General features: G+C 55.9%; 1 protein-coding gene across 2 annotated transcripts; it reads right to left on the bottom strand.

Moving 5' to 3' along the window:
* Positions 1-7,357: 7,357 nt before the first annotated feature.
* Positions 7,358-14,543, bottom strand: SUSD2 (sushi domain containing 2). Of its 2 annotated transcripts, XM_003803299.3 has the most exons (15): positions 14,412-14,543; positions 13,044-13,251; positions 12,667-12,818; positions 12,044-12,211; positions 11,406-11,580; positions 11,089-11,290; positions 10,824-10,909; positions 10,474-10,742; positions 10,250-10,393; positions 10,002-10,160; positions 8,910-9,158; positions 8,526-8,798; positions 8,223-8,399; positions 8,020-8,125; positions 7,358-7,931 (listed from the first exon to the last, which is right to left on the bottom strand). In XM_003803299.3, exons 1-15 carry the CDS (start codon positions 14,485-14,487, stop codon positions 7,907-7,909), a joined length of 2,469 nt encoding a protein of 822 aa, XP_003803347.1. In that variant the 5' UTR covers positions 14,488-14,543; the 3' UTR covers positions 7,358-7,906. The 2 variants fall into 2 exon arrangements, with proteins under 2 accessions (XP_003803347.1, XP_023364697.1); XM_023508929.1 differs by lacking the exons at positions 12,667-12,818; positions 13,044-13,251 and having other exon boundaries at positions 14,412-14,541.
* Positions 14,544-17,543: the final 3,000 nt, after the last annotated feature.

Raw genomic sequence — 17,543 nt, 5'->3', positions numbered from 1 at the left:
ATTCGAACCCGCCACCTTAGGTGTACGTGGCTGGCGCCTTAGCCGGTTGAGCTATAGGCGCCGAGCCGCAGCCTGAAATCTTTTGGCTGGCTCCACCCAGACTAAGGAGCACACACCCTAATCCTCCCCTTAGACAAAAACCATAGCAAAGACCTAATAACCGTGCCCAAGGTGAGGGGCTGCATTCACCCATTTGCTAGGACATCCATTCATTTTGTAAAGGTATTTTTTTTCATCTACCAAGTCCTGGCCGAAATATCTCTCAGGGCCAACTATTTACCCCTAGACAAGGGACTCATGCAAGAAATCTCTGACCTGGGCCTCCTTCCCCCTTTTGGAGGCTATCCACCCAGGAGAACTGTTGCTGATATGGATACAGTGCCGTTCTCCATGAGATTTACACTCCCTCCTCCAGATTTTTAAGGGCCATCCAGAGCTCACCGGACTGCCTGGACCACAGCACTTTCCAAGGCATGGCTCCTCTGCCTATAGTTCTGGCGCTCTCCACTCCATCTGCATGTCCCTCAGTTCAACAAAATGCCATTTCATCACTGATCTGTGGCCCGCAGTCTCAATTCTCAAATTCCTGAGACCAAAAACTTACTGAAGAAATTCCAGTAACAAAACTACAAAACCCTTTCTAATGTCTTCCCATTTCCCCCCAAGACGACATGGTCCTGTGACAGTCACCAAAGACAGAGAGCAGAAAACCTGGAACTTCCAGTTCCCCTCAGACTAGCCAGGGGGTGAAGTTGGAGCAGGGAAGAAGGGCACACTCACACATTCGTTTCACCCTGTGAATGGGGGGGAGGGGGCGAAACCCTATCTACTGTTACCCATCTCAGTCATTCTCCAAGCACTCACATGCACACAATTCCAACACATTTCTTAACCTGGGCAGCCTCAATTTCCCACTCGAGCTGCCACTTAGCCATAGGAGGCAAACCAACACTCCTTAGGCCCTGTGAAGGGGAGATCCAACTCCACCCTCAGAGTTCTCTCAGTCTCACCACATCCACACACTCTCACATCTTTCATAGATCGGCTGGCGATCTAGCAGATCTGGTCTCACACACCTGTCAACGGATCTGCGGGCGATCTAACGCCCAGGAGGTGATCAGGCACCTCTTCCACTGAAATTGTAGTGGGCCCCAAATGGATCCTACCTTGCTGTAGACGTCTCCCTGTGTAGGTACCTGCATGCCAGTTACTCCTGGTGTTTGACTCCTCAAAGACCCTCCGACAGTGTCCCTTCTCAGCCCAGTCGAGGTGTCCACACAGGGAGGCCAAACTGCCTCCTTGGCGCACTCAATGGTTCATGTTGCCCAGGCCAATCAGGGGCGCCCGCGTGGGTGTCCAGAGGATTGGAGGCAACTACCAGGTGCATGTTCTCTCCAAGAGTGATCTCGTTTCCCGGTCAGGGAACCAAAACTGTTGCAGGAAGATGAGGACCAACGGAGAGAGGCCCAACGGAGAGAAAGAGCACCCAAACACCATAGTTATAAGAGGAAGGGCTTTATTCATCAGCCAGGAGCTTACAGCATAGAAGATTTCCAAATGGCCATGCTCCCCAACTGGTTTGGTCTTTCCCTTTTTATTGATAGTCAAAAAGTTCCACCCCACAGGCACTCTTCCCATTGGTCAGTTTGAATCAAGCAAGAGATGCTACTCCAGCCCCTACAGAACTACTGGATTTCACAGAACTTGGAAATTTCCAAGTTCCAGGAAGTTAAGCCTATAAATTCCCAAGAGCTGAGTCACCATGGAGAGGGCCCTGCAGGTGCATCCTCGTGGTCTCCCTGAGAAGACCTGTTCTCCCAGACCTCGCCCCTCTCCAGTATCCTCTCTCTACACTGTGCTCTGGTGTTTACACCAGTGGGGATGGGTCAGGTGTTGTCGTGAACCAGCATGGTGAAGGAGAGTTTTTGGGTCTGAAAAAGCCAACCGACAAACTCGAGACTCGCTCCGATGTAAAGGGCATAAGATGAGATTTATTACAGACCTGGGAGGCCCAGGGGGCCCAGGGGCCCAGGGGCCCCGGGTCTGGACTCTCCTGGCATACAAGCCGAGGACGAGCCCCGAACTCAGGGTGAAGGCAGTTTTTATGGGGTACAGAAAGCAAGAGGGGTAGGGTCGGATACGAGTACACTTTTCATTGGTGGTTGGTGATTTCATTAGTAACGGTGAATTTGGATTGGTACAGGTAAGGGGTGGAGGGTCCCTTAACCGGGGGCTAGAGTTGGTGCAACCTGGTTACCTGTATTTCAAGGTAATAGAAACTTATCTGTTGCCCAGGGTGGTACTATTTGGTTGAGTAACTATGAAAGGAATGAGAAAGGTTGCAGGGTGGGCCCTGTGGGTATGGCGTAAGCAACTAGGAATGGAATGGGGAGGGTTACAAGGTGGGCCCTGCAGGCCAGGGCCCAGGAACAGAACTTATGTGGAAACAACAAAATGGAGCTGATCTGGTCCTCACAGAGTGAATCAGAGTGGAATTGGTGGGGAATGAGGAAAATACAGCACAAGGTAAGACACGGAGACAGAGGATGGGACCGAGAGGACTGACTGAGCTGATGGCTGCAGCCAGCGCCAAACCACAGAATCAGCTTTATGTTATAGTATCTGTATAGGGTTGTCCAGGGGGAAGTATTATAGACAAAATGGGGAAATAGCATAAACAAAAGACATAGTTTTGGTTTTATAGTACAATAGGAAAATGTAAATGACTTCAACAAAAACAAACCATCTTGTTAATGGTGTCTGCTCAATTTCATTAACATATGAAAAGAAATAAGAAGGGCACAATCACAAGGATCTCAGCATAGTTGACAAAACAAAGAAAGAACTACGTGACTTAGTGGTTACTACTTAACTTTGTTAGCACAAGACAAGGAGAAAGAAGGGAGGCTCTCAAGGATCTCTGCATAGATAACTAAACAAAGAAAGAGCTACTGACTTCTGGCAGAGGGAGGACGCAGAAAGGAAAATGCTGTTTCAGAACAGAGGAGAAGCAGTTGGGGGGTCATTCTCTGAATGTTAGGGCTCTGCCATCTCACAGGCCCCTCTCTACAAGGTGTGGGGCCTGAAAAAGGTGAGGATGGAAGACAAGACTTTGACTTCCTGTTTGTTGTAGACACATGTTATTAAAATGCTAAATACTGCAGATTTAAACTTTGTCACCATGTGGTAAAGTTGAAGGGAAAATGCTGGCCTCCTCCTTAAAAAGTAAAATATCAGCATCCTTTGGTAATTTGGTCCCACATGCTCCCATCTCCTTGAGCACGTCCCCTTGAGGCAAGAAAGTAAAAGCAGAACTAAAATAATCTGTCCTGGCCGCCCTGTGTAGGCCTCAGCCAAGCTGCAGGTGTTTCTGTTGTCTGGGTGTTTCTTCCTTGACATACGGGGCCTAGATTGTAACCTAGTAACTTCCCTAGACTTCCGTCGCCTTTGAGGGCAGGTGGTCCGATCCGTCTCAAGGACGCAAGTGAATCTAACCTTCCCTATTGAGCCTGGGACCTTGAGGATGATGTCATGGCTCTCTGTTTTATGACCCTCATGTGCACTCCTTCCCTGAAAAGTGGATAAAAGAGAGGCAAGAGATTGAGTCGGGGTGCTGGGTTTTGGAGACACACTGGTGTTCCGAGTTACCCCCTGGCCGGAATAAACCCGCTTCCTCTAATCAACTGGTGCCTGGAGTCTTCTGCATCGGTTTCCTGCTACACCATTGCTGTTCCAGGCCCCCACCCCACTCCCCATCAGTGCCTGACAGTCAGTACAAGGACAAGCATTGGCACAGCAAAAACTGGCTTTTTCTCTGTCCTGAATATAGAAGAAAACAATCCTCACATCTCGTGTGGTGATGGTGTTGTGACCTCTGGTTTCTTTTAAGTATTTGCTTTTTTTTGCTGAGTAATTATGGTCTATACATAAACAGATCAGATTATTGCTGGATTTTCAGTTACGTAGTGGCGTACAAGAGCTACTTCAAAGTATGGTTTGAAACAAACCCACAGAAGATGACTTCGTGCTCTGCTCTCTTCCCAGTCATTTGTGCTGTGCTGCTTTCCCAGTATGTAGTGAACTTACACATTATTGTGGTGATTCCAGTTCTGTGGAACATTTGGGGATCTATCCCAACTAGAAACATTTGTAGCTCTGCCTGTTGTTCTTCCATAAGGATTCACTGATGCCTGGTGGCCATGCTGCCTTTCTTATAGTCACCTGAACAGTGACCTGTGCTGTTCAACCAGCCAGTCTACTCAGGTGACTTTCTTGTCCAGGTAAACCTGAATTTATCTACCAAGTACAGTCATGTTTAAAGAAGCAAAAGACTGAGCACAACACCCATGTCCACACACTCAGGAGTTGGTTAGAGTTTTTTCACCTTGCACATCATCTTTATTTTCAATACTAATGAGCAATGTAAGGTCCTCTCCTACTTCTGCCCCTGGTACATCATTAGAGAGGAACGTCCAGTGAAGACCGACACTGAGGGAAATTGTAGTAATATGGAGATTACTTGGGCCAAGGCTGAGGACAGTAGCCTGGGACATGTGTCCAGGCTGCCCTGGTGGGAGGTAAGAGAGGTAAGCGGGGGCTTCCCCTACTCCAGCCGGTGGCAGGTCTGAGGCTGGTCTGTTGTTTTTGTGACCTACACTCAGTGTACAGGTCCCTCACTTCCAGACCTGGGTCTGGTCTCCCAGCTCGCTCCTGCCCTTGCCCCTCCGCCTGGGTGGTACTGGGACCCTGTGGGTGCTTCGCCCACTTCTGTTTGCTCACCGGCCCCCCCCCGCTCTTTCATCAATCACATTTTCAACTCTTTTGCTTACTGTTTCCCCCACCTCAACTGTGACCACCTCACTGACACCCTAACTCCTGTATTTCTTTCATTCAAAACCCCCTCCTGCAGCTGCCCATCCTCCAGGGCCTGGAGCAGCTGTCTGGGGCGGGGGCAGGGGAGGCCCCTCCTTTGCGTCTCTGTTCAGTCTGCACTGGTCTGGGCCATCTTTGCACAGGCCCAGCCTGTCTCCATTAGGCCCCTAGAAAAGCCCCTGGCAGGTGGCGGGGCTTCCCAGCCTGGCCTGCCCCTGGCACTGGGAAAGTCTGGGAGTGGGGCCACAGACAGGGCACTTTTTGTCTTGCTGGGGAGGGAAGGCCTTGGGACAGGCTTGGGGTCCATCCTGGAGGGAGGCTGGTGTGGGTGGGGGAGCCTGAGGCAACCCATACTTTATATATGCGCATACACATGCATACATAAATATATACATACACACACACATATATGGTGAACATAAAGTTCATGTGCAATTTAAAAGTTCAACATAGTATGGGTGGTGCCTGAGGCTCAAAAGGGTAGGGCGCTGGTCCCATATGCCAGAGGTGGTGGATTCAAACCCAGCCCTGGCCAGAAAAAAAAAAGTTCAACATAGTAAATTAAATTGCAGATCAACTTTATGTCCTCCCCCACACATATACACATATGTGTAATTTTTTTCCTTTTTTGCTTATATTTGCAGCAGAAGCAGAAGGCCATGCTTTGTTCTTAGCATCTGAATGCCTTGGGCTGGCAGGGAAAGGTTTGGTTGGCCACAGCCCTATCCCCGCTGTTCCCAAGACACGCCTATGAGCCTCTGCACAGGCTGTTCCTGTGGACCAGCCAGAGGCCTCAGAGTCTGACCTATCTTTTGACTATCTTCAGGGCTGCTCCTGTGTGGGACCCTCTGGTGTATCTGCTGAGCCACAAGGCCGCCCCTGCTCTCCCAGTACCCCTGTAAGCTGTAGAGAAAACAGAGCCCTGATCTTCAGCGTAAGACTTGCCGCATCGTGCTTGAGACCTGGAGAATCTGAGAATGGCATGAGTTGTGTGCATGAAAGAGAGCAGAAAACTGGCCTCCAAGAGACAATGTATATGTGAAATGTGGCAATACCAGGCCTGGGGGTCGTGGTAAAGACTCTCTAGATTTTAAAGGTCTCTTGATGCTAGAGGCAGAGGTCTTGCTAACGGTCTGAGATTTTGTAGAACAAATTAGAGACATTCTGTTGACACTTTCTTCTCCCTTTTTTAATGCTGATACCTGATAACTAACTTTTAACTTTTTTCTGCTTTGTGATTATTAATGTGAGGGCTCCTCCCAGAGTTCCCCAGTTTCCTCTCCCCACACACAGACTTTGTGTTAAGTCTCTCCATTCTTTGAGCCGAGACCTCCTCATCTGGTAGCCCAACCCCTCAGTAAACCTCTGCCAATTCCTGTATGCCCATGCCTTGACTAAGAAACTGGCCTCTCAGCCTGGCTTGGCACAGAGACGCACTGAAGACTTAGCAGCGGGAGGAAAGTACCTGCCTGGTGGCCAAGGGGCATGTCCTCAGCACTACCTTGCCTGCAGCTGTAAGCCCAGAGGGGCAGGAGGCAACTACCCTGTTCCTGTCCTCTAGTTTCCTGGGTACCCCCAAACTCTCCTAGCTCTTCCCTCACACCTGCCCCACTGTGCACAATGACATCCTCCGGGAAGCAGAAGGCCAGGACTTTAACCCCAGCCAGATGACCTGGGGCAACCTGTGCAACCCCTCCAACATGCCTGACACTTGGGGACGACCAGTTGGCCCTCCCAGGAGAGGGGAGAACTCTGTGTTCTGGTGCCCTCTTCTGCCCCCATGTGGCCACTCCAAGTACTGCAGCCCCCGTTGGGAGGCACCCCACCCCCACCCCCCAACACTGGCCTCTAGCTCTGCCTTCCTAGGCCTTGCCCCATCCGAGATCTAAGGGTCACATGTGACCCAGTCCTACTCTGCTTAGGCCCTGAGTGGCTCCCATTCAGGGCCCTTCCCACAAAGGACTTGGGGCCCGTGTGTCCTCCAGCAGGGCCTCTGGTCTGTGCCTCTGTGGTGCCCCCCCGCCCCCCACCGCACCTGACACCACTGGAGGGGCAGGTGCAGACAGGCGGCAGTAGCATCGGGTTTGGGTGCTGTGCCTAGCTCCTGGGCCAACACCCGAGGTCTCAGATACAGCCCTACCAGTGACTGTGCCCAGCCAAGCTGCCACCCACCATTTGCAAAGCTGTGCCAGGGCAGGGGCTGGTGCCTGCACAGGGGAGGGTGGGAGGCAGACTGGCCAGGCTGGGCCTGCTCTGTGTGGCTGAGCCCTTTGGCAACATTGCCCTGTCCCCACCCTCCAGGGCAGTCACTGTTTAGTCTGACTTCCAGAGGGTGGGAATAGAGGAAGGGCATTGCATCCCACAACCTGGGAGAGGATGAGACAGGTGGGACTCATGCCCGGGTCACTCTGGGTGCTGTTGGTAGGTGACCCTGCAGGGCATTTGTGGAACTCTTCAGAATTGAGGCGCAGCATGGACACCAGGACACAGGGGAGGAACATGGGGACTTGTTTTCTCCTCGTATAGGCAGGGAGGGATGTTCCTGAGAGACCTTCCGGAAGAGCATTACAATTACAAGCCTGGAGGGCAGGCGGTGGTGTCTTCCCCTCAGGGCACTCACTCTCTGCTATGGGGTCCTGAGGCCTCTCCTCACCCTGAGGCTGGGCCCATATGGGGTCTTAGTCCACACCTGGGGATCTAGCATCCAAGCAGCTCGACTTGGCCCCACAGTGGATGGCAGCTGTCAGTGTGTTTGGGACCAGGTGCCGGGCTATGGGCAGCCAGGTGTTGGAATCTGCATGTCAGGTGCGGGAGCACCGTGGCTCAGAAGGTCTGGGGAGCCAGAGCTGGGAGCATTTGAGGAGCAGAGTACAGAGCGCTGACAGCTCAGGGCGCTGGAGCACCTGGCCTCTGGTAATAGATTGTTAAGGGCCCAGGTATCAGGTGTCTGGACTGCAGGGGCGCAGGACCCAGATGCATGCTCCAGAGACAGGGGCTCTCTCCTGGGAGGTGGGTCTTGGCCAAGCTGTCCCCATCACGGTTGCGAGCCCCAGATGTGTCTGCAATAGAGATGTGGTTTGGAGGGGGCATGTGGGGTCTTGGGAGAACAAGGGAGGGCACCGGGAGGGGGGCCAGGCGGGGCCTCACATGCTGTTGTCCTTCCTGCGGCGAAGCAGCACATAGGTGAGAAGGATGGCGGCCACCAGCGCCAGGCCTCCGAAGATAATGCCCAGCAGCACCCCGTAGCTCCGACCTGGTGAGGGGACGAGAGTGTTGAGGCTGGTCTGCGACCGTGGGCACGGCGGTGGGGGGTGCTCAGGCAGGTGTGTGTGTGGGTGGGACATCCTCACCTGGCTGGCACACTGGGGTGGGCGCAGACCAGCGGCCATCAGCCCGGCAGGTGCTGGTCTCTGCCCCGACCAGGCTGTAGCCGTTGTTGCAGTGGAAGTAGATGGTGGAGCCCTCCAGGTACCTGATGCTATCCTTGCGCCCATTCTGGGGGGCAGCCAGCCAGCCACAGGATACAACTAGGGCAGGGGCAGAGAGCAGATGACAGGCCTGAGCCGCTGGCCACTGCCCACAGTCTGCTGGCCCAGGGGGTCCTGCCCCAGAGCAAAGCACACACCCAGCGCCGTTCCCACACCTGCCCTCACCTGGCTGCAGACTCTGTACCCGATGCTGGTGCAGCTGGTGGGCCAGCCGTGTGGCATTGCCTGTGCTCAGGCTCCCGGTGGCCGCCACATCAAAGTTGCAAAACTGATCATCCCCGCAGAGTTCAGCTGCCTCATCTGCCTGGCTGGGGCTAAGAGTGGCCTCACCAGGGAAGAGGGGCTCAAAGGTGGGGTCGTGCTTGGGTTGGTACAGAAAGTTATTCCTCAAGAACCAGGAGTCATAGGTGAGCAGGGAGGAAGTGTTCTGCACAGCCCCTGGGGAGACAGGCCCAGCTGTACTTGGTGGCCCAGGTGTGGGGAATCCCCTGGGTCCACAGACCCCACATGTGCCATGCCCTCTACCCAGCCCTCCATAGGGTCACTTACAGTTGGCTCCAAAATGGAACAAATCCCGAGGACTGGAGCTTGGGGGCAGCACCTGCCCACTGCGAAGGGTGAAGTCGTCTGTGGGGTCGTTATTGAGAGTCCCGAGGAGGCCGTGAGTGTGGGTGAGGAATTTCGCAGGCAGCAGGACAGACACACTCAGGAAGGGGCCCTGAACGCTGACCTCCAGGCCAGCCCCCGAAGCCAGCATGACTGATACCCTGTCCCTGGCAGCCACTGACAGGAACAGGCCTGGGCACAGGTCGGGTAGGTCAGGGTCACCCCTGTGGGCACCATGTCCACCTCTCCTGCAGCCCCAGGAAGGGGGGGTTAGCACCCATGGAGCAACTGTGGGCGGGGGCATCTCCAGGCCAACTCTGCTGTGACACTCCATTGCTCCCGGCCACACCTGCACCAGAGCCCCCAGAAGTGCCCAAGGCGCCCAGTCAGTGTGATGAAGCCCACACTGAGAGTGCTCCTGGGCCACTCCTGACTAGGCTGCAGCAGCCGTGCCTGTCTTGGCCCTTCCTGAGGGTCTTCGCACCCTCAGATGAACAGGTCCAGGCCAGGCCTCCCACTGTCCCCACTAAGAAATGTTTTGTTTTTTGAGTCCCTTGAGCAAGGGACGCCTAAGCTGCTGCACTTCTGAGCTCTGAGTGTTGTCCTTAACCTTCCAGGGCTGGTGTCCCTGTGGTAGCTTTTTTGAACACAGGAGTGGCACTGTGTACCCCAATGGTGAGAGAGAGAAGCCAGAGTGAGTCCCCTCTGTACAGCTCCTGGGTTCCTCAGGGAGGACACATCCCACAGTGCTAGTCTCTCAGGCCTCTGGCTGGGTCCTGCTCCCTCTGGCCTGGGACCATGTCTGGCCTAAGACAGCCATGGGGGAAGTGCAGGGATTCACCTGCAGCCATATTGCACTGGCTCCTATCTGAGCCCCCAGAGGCCTCTGTCTTTGCATCAGAGCCCTGGGCACCATCCCAGACTCCAGCCAGGGCTGAGGAGAGGTGTGAAGGTCCAGGGTCACCCTTCAGCCCCTGGGCAGGGTGGGGAGGGAGGCTAGGCCAGCCTGTGGCTTTGCCCACCTGGACCACTCACCCTTCAGGTCCATCCAGCTCTGCTCTGTAAAACTGAGCACCTCTTGATTCAGCAGCACCTCTAAAACCCCGGCCCTGTCAGCCAGCCGGACCTCAACCACATCTGAGTTGCCCTCCTGGACAGCTACAGCAGTCAGCCCGGTGCCTCGGATCTGTGTGCCTGTATGGTGGGCACAGAATAGGGTCTGGTTGGCTCCAGCTTCCCACTGGGTGACCTGGCACCACCCCAAGCCCCAGGCCCAGCCTCACCGTTGGATGTCGCCCTGGGCTGGGCCCGTGCCTGCACCCTCAGGTCAGTCAGCGCGGCCTCCAGTAGCACGTACTCGCCCCTCCCATTGAATGTGAACTTGGTGCCATCAAAGGTAACGAAGTGTGGGTCTCCGAAGGCAGAGGCTGGGGTGAGAGCCAAGGGTCAGGCAGGGCCCCCTCGCTGGGTCAGCTGCACCCTCCCCAGCCCCTAGGTGGGCACTCACCCAGGTGGGGGGGCCGGTAGGTGCGGCAGTCATTGGAGGGCCGCCGCGCCATGTAGCGTGGACAGTCAGGCGCCCAGAGGCAACAGTAATAGAAGCTGAGCACATCATAGAGCCAGTGGGACATGCCGGGCACGCGGGGTGGTGTGCGGTATGGGGGTGCTCCCCAGTCGTGGCCTCGGTCGGGGGTGCTGCCGCTGCTCGAGTCTGCCGTCAGGAGCTGCGTGCCATCTGCCATGTAGCAGCACTGCTGGCCGGCGCCGTACCGGGGGCTGGGGACACAGGCGGGTCAGGGTGGCCTTCCAGAGCCTGGGTCCACCCTGCCCCGGCCCCAGCCCTCTGGCCTGGCTCACCTGGCCTGCACAGAGCGCACACAGTGCACAGCCCCCGGGTGGTAGGTGCACTCGCTGCCCTGTTCCATGTCACAGCCGTAGTCCGTCTGCAGAGTGGCCAGTGGCTGTCACTTGCTGGCTCTGGGTTCTGCTATCCCTTTCCTGAAGCCAGCCCCACAGGGGGCTCAGACTACAGTCCCTCCTCCCAGCGCCTCAGTGGGGGAGACTGTCCCTGCCAAGGGCCTGCCTGTTCCCTCCCTTGGGCCCCGATGGGGCCTGAGCTCACGTGGAAGCGGCCAGAGTCAGCACGGGCCTGCGCTAGGGTGCAGGGGCAGTCGGGCAGCTCCCCCAAGAAGTCAGGCAGCTGGTCCTCCAGCTTTTCCCAAGCCAGGCACTGAGTGCGAGCCCAGGCCACAGGGTCCTCCCGGAAGTCATAGCCGAGGTGCCACGCCAGGGCGTGGTCATTGGTCCAAAGTGCCTGCACATCCCTGCAGTGGTGACCACGCATGACTTGGGGGCGACCACCCCATGCCCAGGGCTTTCTGGGTGAACAGGGCCATCTGAAGGCGGTCAGGCCCCCCCAGGCTCTATGCCTGCCCTTACTTCTGTCCTGCATAGCTCTTGCTGTTGACGATCCGGAGTGCACCCACTTCCCATGCCTGGTAGTTGTGGGGTGCAGGTTTTGGAGTGAAGGTGAAGAAGCCAGAGTTGGGCACGTTCGTGGCCAGTGGATACAGGTATGACCACTTTGCTGTCCACTCTCCTGAGTATGGTGCTCCTAAGGGGATGAGGCCTTGTTAACCCTGGGGACCTGCCCGGGACACTTGGGGCAGGTACGGGACCTGGGCCCTTGTCTTTGGTACCTGGAGCAGCCTGCCAGATGTGTTCAGATGGGTGACAGACAGATAGGCAGCCCCCAAAGGAGGACCCTAGCTTAGGTGACCACCTGCCTACCCCCATACTCCAGAATCCTTATCCCTGCCAGCTGTCTGAGACCTCAGAGCATGCGGCACAGCAAGCCTCCTCTGTGTCCAGACAAGCTTCCTCCAGAGGGGTGGGGCCCCAACCACTGTCCCTTGTTCACCACCCACTTGCACCTCCCTAACCCTGATCCCGAATCCCTGCCTGAGCTCTCATCTCTCCTCATCCCTGGCTAGAACCCCCCAACCCACCACCCAACCCATTCTTCCATCTCTGGGAGCCTCAAGCCCAAGACCACCACAGCCCTCTGCGGGCCTCACCTGTCTCCTCGTAGCCCCACAGCTCAATGGTGACCTGCTGTGTGGGCAGTGCGGAGGCGTTCCAGGTCACGCTGAGGTTGCCCGTGGTGTCCTTGGTGCCATAGTATTGCCAGCGGGTCTCGTTCACCAGGTGGCCCTTCTCGTCCATTGACACTTTGTTGGGGTGCACTGGATGGGAGGGTGAGGGGTGAGTGAAGGCATGGGGCCAGAGCTGTGCAGGGGAGGGAGCCTGAAAGAGCCTGAAGGACAGAGCATCACAGCAGCGAGGGGATCTTCCCAGACCAGAGCACAGTCGGAGAAGCAGCCTGTCCTCCACTGCCCAGGCCTGTGGCCGCCACTTGGCTTCTCCCGAGCCCTGGGCTGGCTGAGCTGAGTGGGCAGACACCGGCCCCCCGTGGGACCCCTGCAGCTCCCACTTATTTGGGGTGGAACTCGTGTCTGGGTGCCAGGGCATGAGGCAATAAGCTCAGGAACCCCCGCCCCTGTGGCTGGGTAGGCAGGCCACCCGAGGGACTGGTTCAGCCAGAGCAGCAGGGTACAGGCGGGCCAAGTTTTGGTGTGGATGGATTAGCACTGGGGAAAGTCCCCGTGGCTGCAGGCGGGACTCAGGGGTGAGGGCTCACCTGCCAGCCAGGTGCCTGAGCGAGGGAAGGAGCGGCCATTGTCCAGTGAGACAGTGAAGGGGATGCGGCCACTCTCATAGAGCAGGGGGGACACACAGTGCACCTGCCCTGAGGAGTCCACGTGGCCGAGGGTCTGGATGCTCTCCTTAAACCTGTGGGGGCAGAGGTGGCAGGAGAGGCTGGGCCGGCTGGTGCTGGCTGATCCCCTCAAAGGCCAGGGTCCACTGACATCCACAGGGCACCCATCTAGCCAGCTGTGTGCCCTCCCTCCTGTTCTGGGTCCAAAGACCTTCAGTCAGCCAGCCAGGGGTCTGGGTCCCCAGCATGCAGGGGGCCGGGGGTGTGGGTCCCAGGGCCTGGCCCCTTGGGCCTCCCACCTGCAGATCACACCCTCTGTGGGGCTGAACCACTTGAAGTGTTGCACCACAAAGTCCTTGCCACCCATCAGGGAGCCTGAGTAGGGTGAGATCTCCAAGCAGAAGTCTCGGAAATCCGAGCAGCAGGTGCCAAGGCCAGAGCAGGTCGGGTGGCAGGAACACGGCCCTTCCGGGTGCCCACAGCGCATGGAGCAGCTGTCCTGGGCATCTGGAAAAGAGGACCCTGAGCACCAGGCTGGGCAGGTTCTGGGCCCTCTATTCCCCTGCAGTCCATTAGAGAGCAGCATTCTCAGGAGAATTCTGGCCAGGAATCCGGGAATGTCACTGGCCACCACGTGGATGCAATGGAAAACCACAGGGCCCGTGGGGATGGGGTTAATTTTAGCACAGATGACCTGGCTGTTGCACTGACTGGTGATACCTTCCTATGCTCAGTCTCACAGGGGCAAGAGGAGCCCCCAGGGCATGGCTGACCCTCAGCCACCAAGTCCTATATTTCACATGGCAGGGGTCCTCAGAGGGCCACAGTTGCCTGAGCCCTTGACCTGGGTGTGGGGGCCTCTCTAGATTCCCTGAGGCATCTGTGGACACGTGCCTCCCTGGGGCCTTGCAGCCCAGGAAAGACCCCTTTTGCTCGCCTGGGTTGGGGTCCCAGGATGTGGCTGGTAAGTCTCCTATTTGAGGCCTGACAGAGAATGGTGTCCAGGCTAAATGTGGCCCATCTCACTTCCGTGGAGGCTGAAATTGAGAACCCCGCCCTCGGAGGAGAAGGCCAGGGGGTCTCCCTTTTCGGGGAGAGGAAGGACATTTCCAGCAGGGATCCTGCCTCGGGGAGGGGGCACGGTGATGTCAGGCCCTGACAGTCTCCCATGGGTCGCACTGCCTGGAGCTGGCAAGGAGGACGGGCTGGAGGGTGTGACTGGGGTGGATGCAGGCACCCTGGCGCTTCCCAGTTCCTCTCAAACAAGGGCAGTCAAGGGCCAGACCTGGGCTGGAGACAGCCGCTGGCCCCACCTCACTGAGTGCAGTGTCTGCTCCAGGGCTCTGGACTCAGGGGCTTCCCCTAGACAGCCACAATCCTGGCTCCTTGTTCCAGTGTCACCTTCTGTCAGGGCTTGGGGTATAGGCTGAGGGTTCTGTGGGACTCCCTGCTTCCCTCTCTTTAGGGGTGAAGGGTCCAGGCTGCCCATCCCTGCCAGCAGCCCCTTGACCACAGATCCTCAGAATGTCTTCCCATAACATCTAACACAGCCACAGATGGCCTGACAGATGGACAGAAGCTGAGCCCAGAGGGGTGTCTGCCCCAGCACCGCTGTGGCAAGCAGATGGACAAACAGATGGGGCAGAAGGGCAGGGTGGGAGGCATACCTGCTGTAGGCCCAGGGCCCCAGCCTGGGGCTGTCACCCGCAGCAGCAGAGCCCAGGACAGGAGGGCCAGCTTCATGGTGTGGCCTGTGTCTGCAGCCAGCAGTGCAGTGGCTCTGAGACAGCGGGACGAGCTCAGTCCTCGCAGCCTGGCTCCGCCTGCCAGGCCCCGCCTGCCCTAGCTCTGCGGTACCGCCCTGCCCCGCCCCACCGGCCCCCGCCCGCCGTGTCCCCTCTCAAAGTCCACAGGTGCCTGCGCTGGCCCAACCTGCCCCGTTAGCACATTCCTGGCCCATAGGCCTAGGACAAGGGGTGGGAATGGGGGAGGTGGCCGAACCTTGGCCATGGGACCCTGTAGGAGGGCCAGGGTGCCAGAGACAGAGCCAGGTGCCCTCTCCAGAGGCTGCAACCCAACCCAGCCCTGCATTCAGGGTGGGGCTGCTAGGGATGGGATGCTGTGTAAGGGCAAAGCATGGAAGGCTCTCACTGGGAGGTGGTGTTCCTAACCCCTCCTCTGGCGGAGGCGGGGCCTGCTGGGTCAGAGATGCAGGACAGGCTGAGCCTAGGGCCCAGGCGACTCTGAGGGAGATCCTCTCTGGAAGGAGGAAGGGGGAAGGGGAGAGCCTCCACGCTGGACAGAAGTGGGGAGAGGAGTGGCTTTTCCCGCCACACCGCCCCCTGAGCCCCTGTGCTTTCTCTCACGGAGTTTGCATAATCTCTTTAGGGTTCCCCTCCCTTCTTGTTGTTCAGATGAGGAAAATGACACCCACACGAGACAGGCCCAAAGTTGTCAGGAGAGGTGGCAGGGCCAAGTCAGGCTTCCAGGACCTCCTTCCCCCGACCCCGCAGGTAGGGTGGGGTAGTGAAGTCTCTCTGGGTGTCCATCAGGCAGGTGGGCCTCTGCAACCTGCAGCTTCCCAGTGTGTCCAAAGGAGGCATGTCCCCAACCTCTCAGGGAGCTGCGGCTGGCCCCATGGTGCAAACAGCCATCATGTATGTCATCTGGGCTGTGACCTGTCTCAGCTCCTAGGGCTAGGCGGGCCATTGTTCCCAGGCCCATTCTCTCTCTAGCCTAGTGGGTGTGACTGCTAAGAAACACACTGGCTGAGTGTTGGCAGCCACCTGGGGTGCTCCCAAGGGTCCCCCCCCACCTCCATAGAGGTGTCAGATGAACTCTGAAAGGGAGACTTCCAACCTGGGTGCCTCCTGAACTCTCCTAGAGGGCTGCTCCCCCCTTATCTGCCCTCTCCCTAAAACATTTGCTGAGAAGACCTTCAGCTTCAAAAGGGGAAAGTCCTCTGCAGATCACTCAGGAGATTCCTCTGAGGGCCTCCCATAAACAAGGTCCTGCAAATTATCTTTAGGTCTGCAGGATAAGACTAGCGCCTAGAACTAAAGGCTGTTGGATTCCATACTAAAATGCTGATTACAAGTTGATATTCCCGGGTGCTGTCCTGTCTCTCTCTTTAAACATTCGCCTAATCTCGTGTACAATGTCCTGGGGATTAACTGAAGGGTCTGAAGAATGCGACCATTTGCCTCATTGCCCAGCCCCTCTTTTTTTTTTTTTTCCTGTGTGCCCTGCTTCCTTAAATATTTAAGTTCCAGGCCAGGAGTGGTGGCTCACACTCGTAATCCTAGCTCTCTGGGAGGGTAAGGTGGGAGAACCCCTTGAGCTCAGGAGTTTAAGACCAGCCTGAGCAAGAGTGAGACCCCCCCACCTTTACTAAAAATAGAAAAATAGCTGGGTGTTGAGGCGGGTGCCGGTAGTCCCAGTTAATCAAGAGGCAGGAGGATTGTTTGAAACTCAGTGATGGAGTTTGAGGTTGCAGTGAGCTAGGCTGACTCTAGCCTGGGCAAGAGAGTGAGACTCTGTCTCAAAACCCTTTCCCCAAGCCCTCCAAACAAACAAACAAACAAACAGACAGACAGACAGATAGACAGACAGACATAACTTTGAGATATCACCTAATCCCAGTGAGAATGGCCCATATCACAAAATCCCAAAGCAACAGATGCTGGCTCCAGGGAGGCAAGAAGGGAACACCCACATGCCTTTGGTGAGACTGCAAACTAGTCCAGCCTCTGTGCAAAGAAGCATAGAGAGTTCTCAAAGGGAGACCTACCATTTGATCCTGTAATTCCACTACTAGGCATTTACCCAAATGAAAAAAACACATTTTACCACGGGACATTTGCACTTGAATGTTCATAGCAGCTCAGTTCACAATCGCAAGATGTGGAAACAACCCAAGTGCCCAATAACACACAAAAGGATTAATAAACTGTGGTCTGTGTATGCCATGGAATACTATTCATCCCTGAAAAAAGATGGAAATTTTGCATCCTTTGTAACAACTTGGATGGATTTGGAGAACATTCTCCTAAGTAAAATATCACAAGATTGGAAAGCATCACACGTACTCAAAAGCAATTTGAACTAGAAGATTAACAAATCACAGACCCACAGGAGAGAAAATCTCAAACTCAAGAAGTGGGGGGGCTCGGTGCCTGTGGCACAAGCGGCTAAGGCGCCAGCCACATACACCTGAGCTGGCGGGTTTGAATCCAGCCCGGGCCTGCCAAACAACAATGATGGCTGCAACCTCCCCCCCCCAAAATAGCTGGGCATTGTGGTGGGTGCCTGTGGTCCCAGCTACTTGGGAGGCGGAGGCAGAAGATTCGCTTGAACCCAGGAGATGGAGGTTGCTGTGAGCTGTGATGCCACAGCACTCTACTCAGGGCGACAGCTTGAGACTCTGTCTCAAAAAAAGAAGTGGGGGAGCAGAAGGGGCTCAGTAGCTTGCCAACCCAGTGGGTACAGTGCATGGATATATGGCACACTCCCTGGGTGCAGGACACAGCTACAACTTTGATTTTTACCTGACATGTGTAAATTATATAACCTAATGGTTCATACCCTCATAGTAATCTGAAATTTAAAAAAGAATGAAAAAAAAAAAGAAAAAAAAGATGCACCTGTGGTTTGTGTGTTTCCCCGGTATTCCCTCAAACTTTGGCTTAAAAAACCTCCATTGATTGAGATCTCTGCCTCAGTCACTTACTCTGTTCCTCTGGGTACTCAGGACACCTCTGTAGGTACGTGTCCTGAGTGTGGATTTTTTTTTTTTTTTT

This window comes from Otolemur garnettii, unplaced genomic scaffold (assembly GCF_000181295.1).
Source record: "Otolemur garnettii isolate 467f Iridium unplaced genomic scaffold, OtoGar3 scaffold00292, whole genome shotgun sequence".
In the NCBI taxonomy this organism is placed as follows: domain Eukaryota; kingdom Metazoa; phylum Chordata; class Mammalia; order Primates; family Galagidae; genus Otolemur; species Otolemur garnettii.
The sequence above is the reverse complement of the archived record's forward strand: the minus strand, read 5'-3'. Positions and strand labels throughout refer to the sequence as shown.

What these genes read in the sequence shown, in the direction of transcription:
- SUSD2 (XM_003803299.3), bottom strand. Translation starts at nt 14,487, where the DNA reads ATGAAGCTGGCCCTCCTGTCCTGGGCTCTGCTGCTGCGGGTGACAGCC. An exon ending in CTCAGGCACCTGGCTGGCAG is followed by an intron (nt 12,212 to 12,666) that starts GTGAGCCCTCAC and finishes CCTCCCATCCAG; the next exon opens with TGCACCCCAACAAAGTGTCA. An exon ending in GGTACAGAGTCTGCAGCCAG is followed by an intron (nt 8,400 to 8,525) that starts GTGAGGGCAGGT and finishes CCCCTGCCCTAG; the next exon opens with TTGTATCCTGTGGCTGGCTG.